Source organism: Aptenodytes patagonicus, chromosome 9 (assembly GCF_965638725.1).
Source record: "Aptenodytes patagonicus chromosome 9, bAptPat1.pri.cur, whole genome shotgun sequence".
NCBI classification, from domain to species: Eukaryota; Metazoa; Chordata; class Aves; order Sphenisciformes; family Spheniscidae; genus Aptenodytes; species Aptenodytes patagonicus.
Genome location: NC_134957.1, coordinates 8,810,702 through 8,831,613, shown reverse-complemented (window position 1 = coordinate 8,831,613; position 20,912 = coordinate 8,810,702). Strand labels below are relative to the sequence as shown.

Here is a 20,912-nt window from a genome sequence, read left to right as displayed (position 1 = left end):
AAGAACAGAGAGAAACAAAGACTGAATATAGTACAAAACTATCTTGGCTGAACAGGGCTAGGATTTCTGGTGGCAGACATGGAAACATTGAGACAGTAAGGTGATTAAATTTGAAGTCCCAAACTTTAGTTAAACTTTTTATTACTGTATAAATTCTTTGAATCAGGAACTTGATTAGCAAGATTATCACAATACAAACTTAGAGAAAAATTAAAATAATAGTTCCTTTAGTATGTGAGTTTCATATATGCATTATTTTAGAATGTCTTGTTAAATTCTCAATTAATATTAATGTAGTATTAAAATAAACTTTAAAGAAAGGACTGGTTCTCCGTAGGGAGGAATATGCCAAGAAAACAAAGTGAAAAGTGATTAACTTCAGCATTTCTAGTAGAAATAATCATATAACTGATTGAGAGTGGTCTCCATCTCATTTTTTGGTTTCTTATAGTTGTTTTGGAAAGTGAGACGCTAGCCAAGATAGGATCATCAGACTGTTATCTCTGCACTTAACTAATCATGATTTTTTTTTTTTCCCCCCCCAAAGCAGGAGCAATCAGAATAGCAGTGAGCCTTTCTGACCCTTAGTAGTGCAGACACTTAGTGCAGTATAACTTAGATGACTTGTGAAATAATATAGACCCTGAAGCCCTCTAGAGGAAATACTAATTTTTCATCCTGTCCCTGAAAATGACTAAAGGTAGTCAAGGACATTCAATTTTTGTAAATCATTTTTAACATGATTGCAGGTACCAGGTTTGCTTTTTTTAAGTTAGGGTTTGCAAATGGATCATAGCGAGCAAATAGCCTTGTTAGATGTGTCTTAAAAGACATCATAAGTTGAATTTTTCCCAGTCCCATTTATACATTTTTAGGGAAAAGAAACACTGTGAATAGTACTGTCAATTAATCTACATTATCAAGTTACTTAACAAGTTACATTCTCAAATGTAGTTTATTTGACAAAAGGATAGTAAAGGAAAAATCCAAATTCAGTCTTAAGCAGCTACTGTTAACACAGTACCACCTTCTTTTTGTTTCTGAAACTCTTCAAATTCTTAATTACAGAGACCATGAAGTAGGGAGAGATGTGATGTTAGAGATGTCTTATGTAAAGTAGATATCTTTAAAGCATTTAAAAGCAAGAATCATAATATACCTTACATGTAAAATACACAAAATAATTACATGCATTTTCAAATTGAAAATTATTAATAATTTGTGCTTGCTTTCAGGGAAATAATGCACTTAGCATTTAACTTTTAAAAGCTAAAAATTAAGGTTGTGGGGTTTTTCCTAAAGTGGTGCAATGTGAATATGCAACCTGAAATGTTTTCACACAACTGAATCCATTTCCATAATTTTTTTTCATGCACTTGTTTTGCTTTTTGGACCAAGGTTCAAAAAACCTGGACTTAAAGTTCAGCTTGTAAGAATGGTTTCTGCTGGTGTCAGGGTTTTGGGGGAGGGGGGTTGTGTGTGTGTGTGCGTGCGCGCATGGGGGGGTCTTAGATCCATACTGAGCTGAAGTTGTGCATCATCTGGAAAAGCATACAATTACAGCACAACAGTAACTAAAACTACTTATCAAATCCTCTTATGCCATAAAAATGCATCTATGCTGCTGGCTAAAATGAAGATGCCACTTGCCACCCTTTAGCTCTACAATCCTCTTAACACAGGTGTACTGGGCTTCCATTTCCAGATAGTGAAGAAGCAAATTGTAACTCACTGTTTGCTAAACCCTCTTAGTGATGAAGCAGCCTGAAATTTTGCTGTGGTCTGTAGAATTAGCAACCAAGTTACACTTGCTCTTTTGATCAAATATGCCACAGGCCAGTTGTGTAACCAATTCCTCCAGGTAGCCCTGCTCATCCAGCACTTTGCCGAGTCTGCAACACCTCTACTGTAGCCTATTTGTAAGCACTTCACCATTAGTTGTGGGCTGAAACCCTTTGTTATAAATGGAAACATTTCCTTTATAAATTAGGTATTACAATACTCACATAAAGCTTTTCAAGTTTTCTTTTTGTTTTTACAAATACATAAAATTTGGAAAGAGAAAATCTCTTGAATTCAGGAAGCACTGAGCTTTTTCAATATGTGCTGAGAGAGGTGGGAGCGGCCAGATTTACCTGTTAATTTACCAAGAGATATCACAGGAAAAAACAATTGCAACGATAGGTGACACAATGCATTTTCACTGAGAATTAGTAATATCCTAAGAAATGAAGTTGTCTTTGTTTCATGTCATATTGCTAGAAGTTCAGAAAAATGGCAATTTAGAAAAAGCTAATCATATAATGATTTAAAGGCAAAATTTTTCATAAATGAAAGTCACATCTAGTTCACTCTTCTGACCTTTTTGGATTATCTCAGTCTTACTTCCCTGCTTTTTTTCTTATCACAGCTATTTTATTTTATACAGAAGCCTGTAGTTCTTTAATTTTTTTGTATACTCACTTTTCCCAGTAACTTATTATTTCTGTGTTACTCTTTGCATAACTTGGTCCTGCCTGAGTTTCCCAGCCATGTTATCTCAGGGTTATGCTCAAAGACCAGAAGGCGACATCTAAAGCGTGTCTGTCAGTCGCAGCCTCCTGCCTGTAACTGTGGTATCAGGTGTAGTAGGAAAGTGTGGTGACAGGAGCAAACCACTTCCTAAGTGTGACTTAAGGAACTGACTAATCTCTAATGTCCTTCCACGTTTAGTTCGCTGGCATATATGAAAAATAAAACACAGTGAACCAGAAAAGACTTTTCTTTTTGAGATTTTACTGGGAATGACTGCTAGCGTAGTGCAGCAGCCTGCTCCCTGAGAAGCCACGAGGAATGTCCCCAGAAACATTATTTCATATTATGCTACTTTTGCTGACATAGAATTAATTTACCCTGCTCAGTTAATACAGTGCATTGCTCCAGGTTGTTGGGTCTGTATTATTAGTGGGTTAATACATTTACCTTTTCACCAGCTAATTAGAGGTTTTATGGACAGCTCTTATTACTGGCACATTACTATTGTGTATCTCTTACTCCTTGTCCAATGTCTTGAGGAAAAAAAGCTTCAACTGTTTACTTCTGAAGAACAGAAAAATGACTAGGAATGGTCTGAGAACTAGGTTTCATTTTTCCCATGTTATCCTTTGGCAGTAGTGAGCTCTATAGCTGCAACAGCGTTTAGGTCTAGGTGGTAACTGTGTAGTACTTTCAGTTTCATGCTTCCTTGTCAGAGATTTAAATCTCAGGTGCTAGTCCTGACCTATGTCCCTTTTTTGCATGCTGCCATGTGAAAAAGTTAATCATCTTAAGCATATTAAAAAGTAATATTTCAAACATCAGTGTGTGATATCCTATGGGTTTGAAATGTTTTGTAATCACTTGACTTTACTTTTTTGTACTGAATTACCAATAACTTTATTGCTTTGCTGGGCAGATTAAATTTTTTTTATACATTGAGCTGTAATCATATTTTATTCATGGACTTTTAGCTATATATTTCTTTCGATATGATAAAATCCTTGCCAGTTTCATGTTACTTCACAGAAGTATTTAATCTTGGTTAAACTATGGCCAGATCAAATAGCAAAACATTTAGAATTCAGAATTAAACCACAAAATAATAGTGATTTAAGATGTAGTAATATTTTTCATCATGTAGTTGAAGCCAGAGACTTAATCTATCTTAATCTGATACTGCATGAAAAGTGGTAGTGAATAAAAATTTCTAGCTCTCATTCTGTTCAGTAACAACTATAATAAATTTGTCTGGCATCATCATGTAATATAAATACGTAGAATAAAAATGGGTAAACATAAGGAAAGAGAAAAGCTTCTTTCTTCAGTAGGACTTAGAGTTTGATTTCTCTTTCTTTTGTGATTTCTTCCCATTTGCCTAGTTTTTCTCATTTCCCACACTTTGTATCAATAAAAATAAGAATTCCTAGTATGGGAATTTCCTGATAATTAATTGACAATTCCTGACAACTACCTGACTTGTAACTGATCTAATCATAGATTGCTAGAGCTAATTCCTCCAAACTGCTTAAGTAAAGAACCTAATTTAAGATCATCCAGATTTGTAGAGTCAACAGGACAACACAAATGAGCTTCGGTGCTGTGCATGGTGTCCTCAGTGTTTCCTTGAAATCGAAGGAACAAGAGAGGTGCATGTGAAACCCCAGATCAACTGATCCACAGGATTTTCCAAGTCATCAACCAACAGATGCTATCACCAAAGCTTCTGAATATCCCTGAAAAGAATCAAATCTTAGCCTTTTCTTTACTTCTTGCAGCAATCTGAAAGTAGATTCCCAGTGACTTTTGGCAACTGAGTGAGGAATTGTCAAGCCTACCTTCTACTTCTAGGATTTGTATCTTGCAGGTGTTTAAACTATTACTTGTGAATTAAGTCCTAGACTCATAGTTGCTGAAGGAATTGTGTTGAGCAGAAATCTTACTTGTTTGGGCTTTTCACTGTAAATGTCTGCACTGGATTTGCCTGTTCTTTTGATATCTAGGATTTTTAGTAAAATATGTCAGTGAAGTCAAAACAAGAATTAATATATTTTGGTACTGAAACATCTGTAGCAATGAGACATAATTTTTGTTTGATTCTTCTCTGTCAGCTCTCTTACCACCACTCAGCTTTGCAAGCGTGAGCACTTGCTGACAGAGAACGCGATCTGGGGATTCTGGCTATCCTGTTACAAGTTTTCTTTGTTGATAACGTTTTGCAGCCGTATATAAGCCTCAGAAAATTTCAGTTTCTTTTATATGTGTTTTGGCTGGGAAGTCACTGTTCTGAAGCATCTGTGACACTATGCCTGGATGGTTTTGAATATGATTATGAACTAAATTTAATGTAGAGTCCTATTGCAAGCTCATCAGAGATACTTTTAGGGTAGGATTCATTTCACCTAACTTTAAATGTCTACCTTATGATTATATGAATTTTGCATGACAAGTTACTTTTTCTCTCTATTGATTAGCTCAGACTTATTATCTATCTCTTGAGTATTTTTTTTTTTTCTTTGCATTTAAGACAGGGACAAGTGGGTCATATCTCTGTATTACTTTTTGTACAAAAACTTGTTTGGTGTGATAGTTTTGTTTAGTTTTTTATGATATCAAACTGTAGATTTTTTTTGAAGGTCAATCTGTGATTAAGACTTTTCTGTGGGGAGTGCAAGGTGGATAAATCCTTGGAAACTGGAGAAAGGAGTTTTCAGTTATATTTATTTGTTCTAGTACTTTTTCTTTTAAGATCAGTCCTTGTACACGAGAACATGGTTAGTGCTGTTCCTTCCTTATTAGAATTTCTGACCTTTCTAAAATGGAGGCAACAGGGCTCTGAAATAAACTCACCTCAGTGTGCTTAGGCTCTAGTGAAGGAAATGATACTTGATTTCCTAGTGTTTTTCCTTCCACCTAAGAATGGTTCCTTTTTGTTGGTGGCTTTTAGTTTGGTTTGTCTTTTTTGTTTTTGTTATGTTGTGTTTTTTTTCCCCCGTCATCTTTGGCAACAGGTTAATGGTTACTGCAAAACCACCATTTTGGAAATAGAGAACTGGAACAGGCGCTCTGAATCACCTATGCCACTACCCTCCTATCCGGGGAGATGAGAAGACAACCTTTGGCACTTATTGCAAAAAGGAGGAATACAAAACCTGATCACATCAATTCTCCACTTCTAAACAACACTACCCCCCATGTACGCAGGGTAGATGTTACTTCTTCTAATTGTTATTACTGATCCTAGAGGTATTCGATCATCACCAGACTTGTTCTGATACAGAAGTATTTGTTCGTTCATGACTGGGAAAAGAGATATGAGAATTTGGTTATGCTGGTTCTGCATTTTGGTTTGAGTATAAATCAAGAAGATTCTTCTAAATATGAATATTTTTGGCCTTGTGAATTTATTTTATATTGTCTTTTTAGCTCATCCTAATCCTAAAAGGTTTTTCAAATGTTGATATGTATTTCAGGATGTCTGGAACAATGGCTGGGATGGTGATCATAAGTTTGCCATCTCAGCAAATAAGAAAAAACAAAGTAAAGAATTGTGGTTTTCTTATGGCGTAGCTTGAAAAACATGTATGTTGGCAGTGGTGCCAGCCTAAGCATCTGCTCTTTCATCCGCTGGTGTATTCCACCTCGTTTGTGCCAGTTAAAAATAGCTGGTAACAAAAAGGAGTGAAGTTAACATAGAGCAGTTTCTGACCCATTTCACTACATAGCTGCACACAGAGTCGTACGAAGCATGAGGAGCAGGATGTACAAGGGTACCACTCTAAGTTGGAACCAGAGCTTCTGCCAGAACAGATTCTCATCAAACTCTGTCTCAAAAAAGTAAAGCAATGTGTTACATGAGTCCAGTGCAGGAAATAAATAGAAGTACTTGTCTTGCATTTGTTTGGCCAAAGCATTTCTCTCTTAATGTAACGAGGCAGACTTAGCGTCCAAGTATTCTCAGCTTGGTCACACTGGAATGTGGAAGCATATAATCAAATAAATGGGAGGTATGAATGTGCTGGCTTTTAGAGGCTTGCTAGCACTTCCAGGTCATTCTTCAGCCATGCTGCTTCAAAACTGACTGGAGGCTGTTGTTATATCTTTATCAAGGAGAAAATTAATGAGGCTAAGGAAGGACTTAAATATTTATTAGCACAGAGAGCTAATAAAGACACTTCCGTGTTTTATCACTTTTATGGGAAATTCATCAGTAACAGCATCAGTTGACATTTCTCGAGGTTGAGATTGTTGTGAAATGACAGCAAGGAGCATGCTCTTGTGTCTGAAAATGTGATATATTCTCTGAGTGTGACACTTTTCTTCCAGAAATATCTTTAAGGTCAGCTGTAGTTCCAGCAAGCTTCTTGAAAGTGCTGTTTCTTACTTCCGTGGTAATACCACAGCTCAACACCACCTGTCTTTACCTGTGAGGAAAAAGTTAGAATGTCTTCACTTCCTATTATTCAGTCTTAGGTAATGAAGGCAGAACTACATTAAGTCATTTATTTCATATATACGAATGTCAATTTAAGGGTGATGGCATATCATTAAATCAAATTTTATAAGTGCAGCAGTTTGTTCATTTGTTATTAATATTGCTTGACACATCCCCTTACAAAACCTTCTCAGATGCTCTGAACTCTTAAAATATTAGTAATTTCAGCACAGTTTTTGTCTTGATAATATAGTTATCTTGGAAAAATGCTGCCAGAAAGAGCTTGTAGTTATAGACACTGAAATTAAGGGAAAGCCCGTTGCTCTGGCCATGCTAAAAAATAAATAAATAAAAAATTTAAAGTTTCAGTGATGATGTAGTATTCCCATTGGTTTTGCATATGGGATAGAATTTGGGAGGACGGTTTGTGTCTCAGACATGCACTCTTGGTGAAGTGGCTGTGCTGTTTGCCCTTATTCACAGAGGAGGACACTTTGGAGGGGAAAAAAAAGGGTATTCATATGCTTAGGAACTTGCTATGGATTTTTACATTTCTTGAGGATTATGTCCCTTTTACAAAAGGTTCTTGTGGCTGAGGAGATCTGTCATTGCAAGTGAAGCTCTGACCTGTTCTGGGGAGAGAAGAGAAACCGAGGTCAGAAGGTTCCATCTCCCTCCAGCTTGTGCTCTCATAACACTGCCTCCCTGCTGGTATAGAGGAGAGGAAGCTGCCCAATTCATGCACAGAAAAATACAAGAATAGGGAGAGTATGGAAAGAGAAAAAATGTGACATCTGGAAATGGAAGCTGGCAGTAAATGAAGGGAGTTGAAGATATGCAGGATTTTGCTAGGGGAAAAAACAGAACTTTGTGAAGAAGTAGGAGGGTGAGAGGATACTTGTAACGGACTATTGAGGCAGTGACACTGGCTGGCGCGTGGGATGTAGCTGAAGGATGAGAACGGGAGAGGCTGAGGAGAAGAGAGCCCTCCGATTGAAAGGACAAGAGTGGGAGAACCGGTCTGGCTGGACAAGAGCCCAGCAGTGTTGGCTGGATGCTGCTGCTTGAGCATGTCTGCAGAAGGCTCTGACAGGGCGATTGCGGAGCCTGGCTCTGTCAGGAGAGGGGAATAGGAGCAAGAGAAGTAGCTTGTGCACCTGCACAGTCTTAGCCAGGGGTCTGAGACAAGTGGAAGAGTTTACGTCCAGTAAGTTCAATCCACTTTGAAGCCTGGAATGGAAGTCAACATTTTTGGTGTCAGTCGGTGCCTGGGAAACATTCATTCAAAGCACTCATCCCGCTCTAGTTCCTGTTCATGCAGATTATGGATCTGTAAAGTCAAGTAGCAGAAATCTGCCTGTATTTGCATCTAAAACATCCGTCTGTGTGAATATTATAGTGGCACAGAGGAAACTCATCTGGGAAGCAACATTTAAACACATTATACTTGCACGGTCAAGCATTTTAAAGGTCAGGTAACACTAGAATTGAGGGATTTTTTTTTTTCAGAATAATCTTAATTCTTTCCTTTTTGTGTGTTTGTGCATTCATGCTATGACTTGTGATTTTTAATGTAGATTTTGTATGAAATTTTGCAATCTAGCTACTATATTGCTATAGAGTAGGTTTGTAACAAGTAGGCTTAAAGATGCAAAATACGGCATGATACTCTGGTTTTTTAGATAGATTCTAAGTTTAGGGAAGTTTAGGTCTGAAATGCTCCAAGCTTGGTGTTTTAGAGTGTTTTCAAACATATTCCCCTTGTCTCTTTCTGAATTGCGGGGGTATGAAGATCCTTTCCTCCAGGCACTCTAAACGGTTTTTTCCTCCTGAAAGGGCTTAAGAACAAATAGCTGATATTTGAGAGTCAGCTTAGTGTGAACATGGTCCTGAGGATTATGCCTTTTCTTTATTTGGACTGAATAATTCTTAAAAAGCTTTTAACGTCATTGACAAAAAATACCCACCTGATGATTTTCATTCTTACAAGTTATGTAAGAATTGGAAAAGCTCCACTGTGCCTAATCCCAATGTAATAAATCAAAGGGGTTTTTGATCAAGAACACCTATGAATTGATGTGTATGTTCAATAAAATTACGTTTAGGAAAAGGCATGCATTCTCCACCTAGTTCTCTCTGTTAGCCAACCAGTCAGCTTCTTCCAGATCTTTCTAGCTAGCTGCTAAATATTGCTTTATATAGAAAATACCACTTGTTTTTAAAAAACATAAACCCCAACCTTTTCACTTTCTGTAACAATTACTACTTGGACTGAGCCTGTAGATGCTGTTAAATGCTGGATATGTTTAAGCAGATCTGAATATGTAAACTGAAGGTTGTGACAGGAGCAGAAGTTTGTGCTGCCTTCCCCAGTTAATTAGGTAACTTCCAGCACAGAAATGAGTTTCCTTTTTTAATAGCAAATAGCTAATTTTCTGGACTTGCAAGTTGCTTTGCCTAGGAAGAGAAGCCATTGGTGGAATCAGGCGAGGTGTCTCCGGTGCAGTCCTGTTTATTTGGAAGGTCATGTGCAAGGTCACTTGCAAAAACCAGCAGGAATCAAACAATATGTTTCTTTTCTTATGGTTCCAAACCTATTTCAGCAGTCTTCCTCTCTATGCCTTTTCTCAAAGCATGCAGAGTTTCTGGTTGTCTTTTACCTTTTTCTGTTCCCTTCTTTGCAGTGTTTCTGTCCTTTTTATTATCCTTGTCACCCAGAGGTAGTTTCAGTACAATCAGTTTTCTTTTGAATTATTAGATGACCCTGGTGGCTCACAACTTGGCTCACACTGCTGAGACGCATGTGCTGGTGCGGGTGTGTTCCTGTTGTGCACTGTGGTCATATTATACAAGGTATCTGCCCTCATAAACAAGCGCAGTCACCATTTGCATTTATCTTCACTGAAGGACACAGCAGCTTTAGTGGATTTCCTCCAACTTCTAGCACAACATTTGAAAATTTATTTTCTCCCCATTTCACTTTGATTTATTGATTTTTCACAAGTCACCATTCTGCAACAACAGAGATATGATTGTTGTATAGCTTTTTAGTCAAATGAGATATATTAATGGGAATATTAATTTGCTCTTGGCAGACCAAAGTGTAATCCTTCTGAACAAACTGAGATTGTTCCATTGACTTTCAGGTTTTGTCCTTTAGACCCAGATTCCTCAGAGGCTTGTATCTATACCTCAAATTTGCTGTTGTGTATAATAAGCCTTTGTGCAATTGTGATTTTAGTATTCTGCTATGTGCTTTTTATTTAAAAAAATATTTTAATTAGGAAAAACTTTAAATACTTTCTCACACCCTTAATCAAAGTGTTTTTGACTTCTTTGCCAAACTGGCCATAAGTGGATTCTAACACTCCCTTGCATCAGTGCTAAACTGCAGAAGTCAGGAGAGGTAAATGCATTTCCACTGAGCTGTTTTCCTTCTCTTTCATCCTAGACCCTAAAAGCAGAATGAGCAATGTTGCGTTTTTATAACGGAGCATATCATTGTGTATACCCTCTTCTGTCAGAAGGATCACCTTGTGAGAGCAGTCATGTTTGTGACAAGCTGAACTGGCAAGGACCTTTCCTGTCTGCCCTCCCCGTAACCCCTCCATTTTGCAGCCAGTGTTCTGTTGCTCTAGCCAGCTGCCATATATTTTCCTCTGGGAATAATGATGTGGTATGAGCAAAAACATCATTTGGTCAGGAATTTTTACGATAGATTACAAAACCAGCATAGTTTACAATAAGTAACAAAAATCCATTAAAATACATGAAAAAGGAGAAGAGAATAAATGTAATTTATGGAGAGATTTATGAAAAATTGGAAATTACAGACTTTAGACATTGCCTTTCTTTTGTGATGGATCACACTTGACAAAGTTATCGCCACCACATCTCTCCCCTGTGAGAGCTGCCCTGTCTGTGTAATTTGACTGCCTGCATAGAGGGCAACAACCTGTGCTTTTCCTTCATTTAGTTTTATAGTAATTTTTTTTCAATATCCCTGTCTAATGCCAGAGAGAAAGGGACAGATCTTTACGTAACATGGCAACTATGTTTGTGCTTTTAATGTAAAACAAACTTGATGTTTGTTGACATCAATGGAAAGTTTCATTTTAATCTCAGTGGGTCTTATTGCCTACAATATGTAGCATCTCTTTTGTGATGTTGGCTCTGAGTTAATACTTAAATCTGATTTTAGCTAGTTCTACAGAGAATTTTTTTTATAACATGTTGGTTTGCTTTTTTGTTTCAACGTTCCCTTTTTTCTTAATTATGCAGTTCAGAAAATAAACATTTTAAAGCTAACTGGCTTTTCTTTTCCTGCTCTTTCTCCCTACCTTTTTCCCACCTCCTTTCTTTTTCATGTTTCCTTGATTTAGGCAATTTACTACATGCCCTACTTGCAAAATCATAGTTTGCAGTAAACATATCAGAGATGCTTGTTTTCCTCTACTCTTTGAATACAGAGATAAAGTTTCCCTAGTCCATGTGGATGGAATGAGGTTTCTTTTACCTAAAAATGGAAAAAGACAATATAGCAGATTTCTCATCGTGGATGTTAAGTCTCAGCTTTAAAATAAAGCATACCTGTTCAAATGCTTTTCCTTTAATTAATTTATTGCACTATGAAGGATATATCGGTCAGTTACAAACTGTACCCAAAAAGGTAAGAATGTGCAGAAACAGAACTGCAAGCCTCTGTGTTTCTTGCCTAACTCTGACACTGTGTAACTTGGGAATAGTGGTTTAATTTTATTTACTTACATATAAAACAGAGTTAATGCCCCTTACTGCTTTGTAGTTATGAATCTTAACTAATTTAACTCTTATCTGTAAACAGAAATTATATCGAGAAAATTGCATAAAGAGCACTAATGAGGCCTAAGTGGCTCGAGGAAATAAATATTCCATTTGGCTTTGGTGAGTCAAAATGATCTCATTCTGTACTCTTTCTAATTGCATCTTTGATATTTTCATGCTAAAAACAATTATAGCCACGATAATAAAGAATGAAACTACTGATAGCTAAATTCTTGCTTTGTAACACCTCACACTTATCAAACACAAAATTTTACATCGCCAGAAGAGGAGCAATGGAATACAATACCTAGCTCCTAGATAGACAGAAAAGCAGAGAGCAATGGACAAATATTTCTTTTTTTGTGTGTATTTACTAGATGCTGTCATGCTATGAGACAGCCTGGTCCTTTAATGATATATTTCTGTATTCTGTTGTCAACTGCCATACTGTTTGCACCATTAAGTAAACGCCTTCTAAAGATGCTCTGGGGAGCTATTACAAAGCAGTATGAATAATAAAAATTTCATATTTTGCTCTTCTGTCATACATTCTCTCTGGCACAAAGGCACATTTAATTCATCTGGCTACACAGTTTTCATAGGATGTCATGTTCATTTGGTATTTTCTAAATCTTTCTGAATACTACAAATGCTTATTTGTGGCCACTGATTATAAATATTTAAATTTGCTTCACTTTTGTTCAAAATAATTTAATTTCTGATATCAGTTTCAGTGACTTTTTCTGATGAGTTTTAGGCAAATATTCACTAAAAGCAAATCTGGAACACATGGGTTTTGGCATTTGCTCTGAAATTATTTCTAAGAATTGTTCTTGAGCAAGCAGGAACAGAAATGTGTAACAGCTCTGAATTTCAAATGGTAAATAATAAACGCAGAACTTGCAGTGACCAGTTCTCACCCAATCCAAACTGAAATATACTTACATAAAATCATTCATTAAATCATTTAAAACCATGAACAGATGCACAGAAATAGTCTCCTGTTTGCAGACCATTCAAGAACAGAGAAAAGGCTTAGGTGTTAGTTACAAACAGACTGCTGATTTGAGTTTAAAAAACCAAAACCGAAAACCAAACTACGTCATACTTATGAACAACATAAAATATGACATTTTATATCACTAATCTAGTTTTGTATGGGATAATATACGTATAAGCAACTATAAAGCTGTGCACGTTACCTGGTAAATTATAAATGAGCGCTATAACAACTTAGGACTATCAGTTTACAGAGTAAATAATAGAATAATTTTGAAAGAGAAGTTAATTGAAGGAAACTGCAATAAATCCCCTTGTATTTACGGAACAGAAGACAAATACATTGTTTGGTTTTATTCAATTCTTGTGTCGTCACAGTCCTTGTGTCTCAAGTGAATTATGTTGGCTTAATTGAGACTTAATGTGGTAGTATTCAGCATGCCAAATACGAAGCGTCAGATCTCTTTCTCAGATACTCTGTTTAAAAACCTGAGAATAGAAAAACATGGACAATATCAACTATTTTTGTCTACAGGATAGTTTTAAATTTCACATTTTCTGACTTCAGTTTCCACAAGATTTCACTTCCCCAGCAGGTGGTTTCGTTATTCTGACCAAGTCCTCCTATAACTTTTAGAAATTCATCTCTGGACGCTAACTAATGCCAGCATTCAGTCAGGCTGTGGTATTGCATGTTGGTTATGTGTTTTGCTAGTATTTTCTATTACAATGAAATAGACCAATTTTATTAGATCGAATTAAATAACTTAATATTATCCAAGAAGGTATGCTTATAAATGGAGTAATAGGTAGTAATGTAGTTTTCTAGTATGTTTTTGGTGAACTTCCTTCATCCTCTTGTTTAACTCATTTAGCATTCCTGTACTAATTTAGAGCAAGATATTTCTGTTCATCACTGCCAAAGTGTATCATCTGGTTACTTAAAAGGACCTTTATGGTTGAAAAAGTGTTAAAATAACTACAAACTTCTCTTTAAAAAGATACTAAGGTGCATGATAGAATTATCTGTTTCTTTATATTAATAATCCAGGAAATCTGTTTCTTTATATTAACAATCCAGGAAATGAAGACAACATTAACTTTTGCTTTATTTCTGTTTATATTGCATATGTGAGAACTTTTAAAGAGACAGATGAGAACAATATTGTTCATATGCCTATTGCTTTCCTTTATATACATTGTGTTTTCTTAGTGCTTGCATACACATTTTCTCCTTAATTTAACCGTACTTATAACTTCATGTGTATTTAATAGAAGGCTGGGTGCAGAAATTATGATATTTCAAAGCTCTATCTTCCTTAAATTCCCAAGTTGGTTATTTCTGTGGTTTCTGGATATCTGTACTTTTTATGGATCTTGGGTTTACTTGCTTCAATGTAGGACAAATAATTGAGAATCAGTGTTCTACTCACTCTACTTAGTAGGTGAAATTACTGAAGCTGAATTTTTGTAGGTCTCCAGAAAGATATATGCATATCAGGTTTTCACTGCATCTAGAACAATTCTAGACAGAGTCCTTGAGGGAACTCTGCATAACCTCACGTAGCTTTCAATAGTAGAGAGTCTTGTGTTCAACTAATTGTTCTAGCTGGAAACTTAAAGCATGTGTGGTTCTGAAACAGATTTGGAGGAATGAAAAATATTTCAACTTATGTTGTTAATCAGTCCCTTCTCTGGTCTGAGAAATAGAATAATGTGGCAGCTACCAAATCTGTTATTCTTACCATATCAAGTTTCAGGGTGAAATGGAATAATTCTTTGTACGTGGGCAAAATTGTATTATTAATCGAAGGTTTTATAACCATTTGTATGTTGTTGAGTTTCAGAAAGTTGGATAGTTTGACTTGGGAAAAAAAAAATTGGCACTGGGTGTAGCACAGTTAGCGTAAGTGGTTACTGAGCCTGAAAAACACTCTTCCTAATCAGTGATAGCTGCACCGTATGACTCTTCAGAGTCCTACAAGAGGAATACCAGGAAGAATATGCTCCTAATCATAAGCTAAACTTATATTTAGGTCTTCATGACATCATAAGAAAAAGTTTTCTTCCTTATAGGAAAGGTTTTCTATAATGTCACACTCTGTGCTTCTTTGTCCTTCCCCCTGTCTCCTTAATAAGTACCGTGAAGGTTTAAAATTATTTTCAACATTCTTAAACATTTTAATACTAATGTCAGTAATATAAAACTTTTCTCTTTAGTAGCATGCGCTATGCTATGTAAGTTAAATTGTAATTTTTTTGCACATTTTCCATAATAGATCCAAACAAGGAATTACATCTGTATTCCCAAGAAATTTCTATATTTGTGAATTACAGAATTATGATTGTTTGCCTCTGTTCTCTGAATATGCATTGTTGGCTTTTTTTAAATAGGCCTTGATGATTGCCTCCAACAATACATAAAAAATTTTGAAAGAGAAAAGATCAATGGCGAACAGCTGCTACACATCACTCATCAAGAGCTTGAGGAACTGGGAGTCACTCGCATTGGCCACCAAGAACTGATACTGGAAGCAGTTGATCTGCTATGTGCATTGGTAAGTGATTTCTTGCGTCACTCATCTTAACAATCTGGGTTTATAAATTTCCAAACCAAAACTAAAATAGTGTAGACTGCACTCTAGAGCTATATGCTTGTACAGACACAGTGGCTTTGCTTCATTAAAGGACAGATATGTACAGGCTTCTTTCAGCTGTAAAGAAACTATATCTATCCATTTTATGATTACGTATGATGGTCTTCTATTGCTCTTCCTCTAACTTTTTTGGTCTTGCATTCAAATACTGTTGACTATCACTGCTGGCATCCATATGGTTCTGTAATTATATGCCATATGCCCTCGTATTTCACTGGCATTTACCACACTATACTAAACCAAGTAGACCTGAGTGTTTTAACCACGCCAGCATTCAGAAGGATGGTACTAAGGACCCAGAAGGTAATGCTAATTAGACTGGAAGATTGTTTAAAATGAGCTTTAAGACAAGATTGGAATGATAAAATTGACTTTATCTAAAGTACAGACGTGTGTCATTTAAACGTGGGGGGTTTTAGCTACCTGCATCCAAATTTGGAAGAACACTGTTTTTTCATATAACAGGTAATTAATCCAGTTAGCCTCTTAACAAAGTATTTGATATCAGAAAATTCTTTTTTCCTCTGTTATTTAATTCCTACTGGCTACTAAAATGCAATGCATTAACTTAATTCTAAAGAAAAAATAACTTTGTGTAGGTGAACAGGTGAAAGGATATTGAAAATACAAAAAAGTAAAATAGTAAAATTACGTAGGTAAATTACCTATGACAGTCCCAGTATTTTACTTCTTTGTCAGGAGTTCTGCTTTTGCAGAAACTAGGTTATCCTGTGGGATTTTGATAAGATAAATTGTCTCCAACAGGGAAACTGGCACTTAGCAGTAAAATAGAAAACAAGTGGGGAAAAATGCACTTGATCTAAGAAAAAAGCAGTATGAAGTACCTTTTATTATGCATATGCTTCTTGCAAGTACCTCTAATTACAAAATACACTTAATGTAGCTTGAGATCTACTCTTGCAAACTCAATAACATATATGTCGAATCAGAGAAATGCTTTTGGCCTTGGTGCAGCCATACCTGTAAACTGGTGCATACTGCCTAAGCCAACAAACTTTAGTGTTTTGGAAACATTTAAAATCTAACTCAAGAGTTTTTCTTCTGAAACATTGTTTTCCACATTAAAGGAACCTAAATACCCCACAATGTTACGTTATGTTATCTAAAGAACAAGACACTAGTCAGAAATAGCAGACCCAAGAAGTTTCCTCTGGAAAAAGAACGCCCTTCTGTCAAGTGTGCCCATTATGAAGACCCTTGCTGGTTTTTTTCTATTATTATTTTTTCTTTTTTAAACAAAGAAACTATGCCTCTTAAATGCTGGCCCTGCCACTGGTCAATAGTGCAGCTCTTCTCTTACTGTGCTGTCTCATGACCTTATTTTTTCTTTTGAAGCAGGATGGGGATTTTCCAGCTCCTGGTATCATTTATTTAGCCTCTTGCCTTTAAGCCCTTACCCTTCCTTTTTCACTCTAAAATGCCTGCTTTTTTTTTTTTTTTTCCCCCCTGCTTCTAAATTTTTATCTTCCTGCCCATTCCATGTGCTTTCTGCTGAGTGAGTCTGCTGCCTGCGGCTCTGCTCTTGGGGGTATTCTCTTGCTTCTGACATTTCTGCCTTGCTCCTATGCACAACACATTCTTCAATTCGTGCAGCTTCTTACTGAGCCAGGATCGCAAGTAAAAGTTTTACAAGACGGAGTATAATATCTATTTTTAATCTGTAATAATTTATAAGAATTTTAATCTAGGTAACCAAAAAGCATCATTAAGAATTACTCTTAATTCTTTTAAATAATGACAATAATTGAATAGTAGGCGATCTGATGCTGCCTTTATTGAAGGCTTTACCGAAATACACTTCTAACATATTACAATTGTATTCTTACTCTGTGCTAAATCTTGAAACATTAATAGATTATTGCACTAAAATCTGACTGCTGGTTAAGTGATCAGTGAAAATTGTGAATTGGAGTTCATCACTGCAACAGATTTTTAGACTAGCTAGTCTAAAAAAAAAAGAGGAAAGATCTTATTTAAAAAGTAATTTAAAAAGAAAGGGGGGTATAGGGGTATCTATGTTTTGCTTATGCCACTAAACAGGAACTAACATATAAGAAATTATTTGAATCAGAATGTCTTAAGCAGCATGTCCTTTTACCCTTGATTTCCTGAGTTACATTATAAGCAAAGTTAATACAGCTTATGGGCAGCTAGAATACAGCCCCAGTCGGTAAGATGTCAATACATTCATGCATTGTGCGTGTGTTTGTATATATGGACAGGGTGCATAGAGCACAAAGTAAGTATATTTGTAGATTCATATATACTTTTAAAAATGTTTTTCAAAGCTTGTAATGAAAAAAATTGAGGAGAGAGATCAATTCAAACAATCTGGTCTAAAATTCCACATGTGGAAGGGTGGTAACAGCAGAAGCAATAGTTTGTTCTCTCCCTCTGTCCCTCCATTTGCCCCATTCAGCATGGCATGTGTTCCCAGTCCCATGCTGGCAGAGCATCCACAATGCTACGCACACTGTGTTTTCTTCCAATCTGGATCACAGATAGCTGCATTCTTGTTTATATCAATATATGTCAGTACTACTTTGTGCTCTGCATATCATCCACTCACTGGGCCATGTCAATGAGCATTGATTTTTTTTTTTTTTTTTTTTTTTTTTTTTCCCGTACATGGATTTCTTAATTGATTTCTGTTTGGCAATTGGCAGTGTCCAAGTTACATGACCTATTTCTTCGAGGCAGTATTAGCAGGATGTTCCGCTCCATCTTAGCTAGATGGGTTGTATAACACTTTAAACAGAAGCATCTCCAATGTACTGTAGAAATCTCTCAGGTAAGCTTAGGCTCAGCGATGCATCAGGAATTCAGCTGCACATTGGTCATGAGTTTAGCTGCAGACCAGCTATGTTGCTTCAGGAAACCAAGAGAAATTTGACTGTCTTAGCTCAAGCTCTTGGAACATGCTGAAAGTGCTTGTTGCGATGCCGTACTTTCCATATGCGCTCCCTAAGGGCCTGGCCAACTACCTGAAAGGAGGTTGTAGCGAGGTGGGTGTCAGTCTCTTCTCCCAAGTAACTAGTGATAGGACAAGAGGAAATGGCCTCAAGTTGCTCCAGGGGAGGTTTAGATTGGATGTAAGGAAAAATTTCTTTACTGAAAGAGTGGTGAAACATTGGACCAGGCTGCCCAGGGAAGTGGTGGAGTCCCCATCCCTGGAGGTATTTAAAAGACGAGTAGATGAGGCACTTAGGGACATGGTTTAGTGGACATGGTGGTGTTGGGTTGACGGTTGGACTCGATGATCTTAGAGGTCTTTTCCAACCTCAATGATTCTATGATTCTATGATCAGCCCACTGGCTTTTGGTGGGGTGGGGAGTAGTTGTTTGGGGTTACACATCAAAGAGCAATGTCTCTGCTTCTGTCATAGTGATGCAAACCATTACACAGCATATACATCACTAAATGCTGAACCATAATTAGGTCCTAAGTGCAAGAGAAAACAAAAAATAAAGGAGGCACCTCCTGTGTTTTTTCTTCTCTGTCCTAAACCACCTATTAACTAGACTCTCAAATGCAAATTATTAAAGGCAGGGAAGGTTTAGTTGAGGAATCTTTTACGCTTTTGCCCTCGATATGATTTTATATCCACTTTTCACAAATAAACATGAAAAAACCCATAAACTAATATTATGTCTTGGTTAATTGATTCAAACCATCATATTGTTTCTGAATAAAATCAGAAGAGATGTTACTAGTATGTACAGTCACAGATCATAATTTTTCTTTTGAAAGAAAGCTGAATTCGGAGCTTGCTTTAACTAGGCGTTACATATGAGAGTCCTATCTAGAAAAGATTCTACACTGGAAAAAAGAACAACTGCAGTAGGAAAGAAGGAGATGTAAGAAACGTAGACAGGGAAAAATAAAAGTATTTGATACACCCGTGCATAACAGAAGTGGCAATATGGTGATATAGAAGTATATGTATTTTACCTTAAAAATTAAATAATTTTAAATGTTAGAATAATCTGGTTTTTGAAAGGGTAAAATTGAAGTGTGAAAGGTCAGAGTACCTTTCACTGTAGGAGGGATAGTACTGGCACTTTTGTGGGATTGCTCAGGGTTAAATTTATGTTCTATGAAAGGAAAAGTCGTAGGTGAGCCATACTTTCAGCTTCAATTCTTTGACCATTCTAGAAAGACATTTTTGAGTAGTGTTTTAATTAAGAAGAAAATTGGGAGTGATGGCTGTGACAGGAAAAATCCTATCTTAAACATCAAAGTCCTTTCTTATTCGTGTGGTCAGAAGCTGCTCTGCAATTATTTATTTGAAGTGACCTAAATAACATCTGTGGACTAAAAAGTGCAAGCCATTTAGGACTTGGACTGTAATTTTATTAAAGCTGAAATACTAATCTGGATATGTATTGGAGGACTAGTTGCACAAAGGCATTGGCTGACTCTGAAGAAGTAGTAGGGCCTGGGGAAAATAGTTCTTTGATCGACAGTAAAATATATTGGAAAGAAGAAAAAGGAGTACTTTTGAGATCAACACGGGTTGCTGTTCAAATCTATGCAAGTAAATTGAATTTAATTAGGACAGTATTGGAGCCAGTATGTTGTTAAAGCCCACACAAATTAAAATATAAACAGTCTAGTGAGAAGAAAGACTTTGATAAAGAATGGAAGAAAAATGAATGTAAAATGAAAAGCATGCTCAAATATCGATTGTATCTAAAGTAATTAAAAGTACTGTTAATTCATAGGCATTCAGCAAGTGAAATTAGACACTGTGCTGTGATAGCATTCAAGGAGAATTAAAGATTAGAAAATTTCTCTCTCCGCCGTTACTGCAAAAGCTAGCAACCCAAGCATGACAGTTTTTCTGCTAGAAGGCAAAATAAAGTCACCTGTGGGTCAACGTGTTTATAACAACTGCTGTGAGTTCAATTTGCTTGCATATTTACTGCTTTTTTTAAACAATGTATGGGACATAGCTACCAAACACATATGTTTGGGGGTTTTTCTAACATTTTTCTAGCACATTTCTTTATTAGGCATCTCTCTAACAAAATTACAACAGTAATAGTATTTTGTTGGTCAGATGGAAAGCAGTTTGCAATAATTTATTTTGAAGTATGCCATGCTGAAGATGAAGCAGCCCGTCTTTCATAGCTGTCTCTGTATCTATTGATAAGGTTGTTTCTTCTGAATTAAAATTATTTGAGTTTTGCTTAAATTAATACTACTTTTTAATGGCCATACTTAAAATGATCTCTCTTGAGATCCTTTTTGTCTTTCATTCTGCTGATACGCTTTTTGATTTGTCAATACTGTGAGTCTATTGGGAAGTATTTTTTCTTATTTTACCTGATATGTAATCAAGTTTCATTTTTAACAAGTCATTTGATATGTCAGATACTTATTTTCTCCCCATATTTCAAAGATAATTATTCTAGACTGAAATCTTCATTTTATTTAGATATTGCTGCTTAAATAGATGGAAATAAATCTTCTTTCTTTG

General features: G+C 36.2%; 1 protein-coding gene across 1 annotated transcript in view; it reads left to right on the top strand.

Annotated features, from left to right (window-relative positions):
- The window catches only part of LOC143164716 (connector enhancer of kinase suppressor of ras 2-like), a 213,896-nt gene that overhangs the window by 60,220 nt on the left and 132,764 nt on the right, over positions 1-20,912 (top strand). The window contains exon 2 of the mRNA XM_076347640.1: positions 15,146-15,309. Coding sequence (XP_076203755.1) covers positions 15,146-15,309 — 164 coding nt within the window. The remainder of the gene's footprint in view (positions 1-15,145; positions 15,310-20,912) is intronic.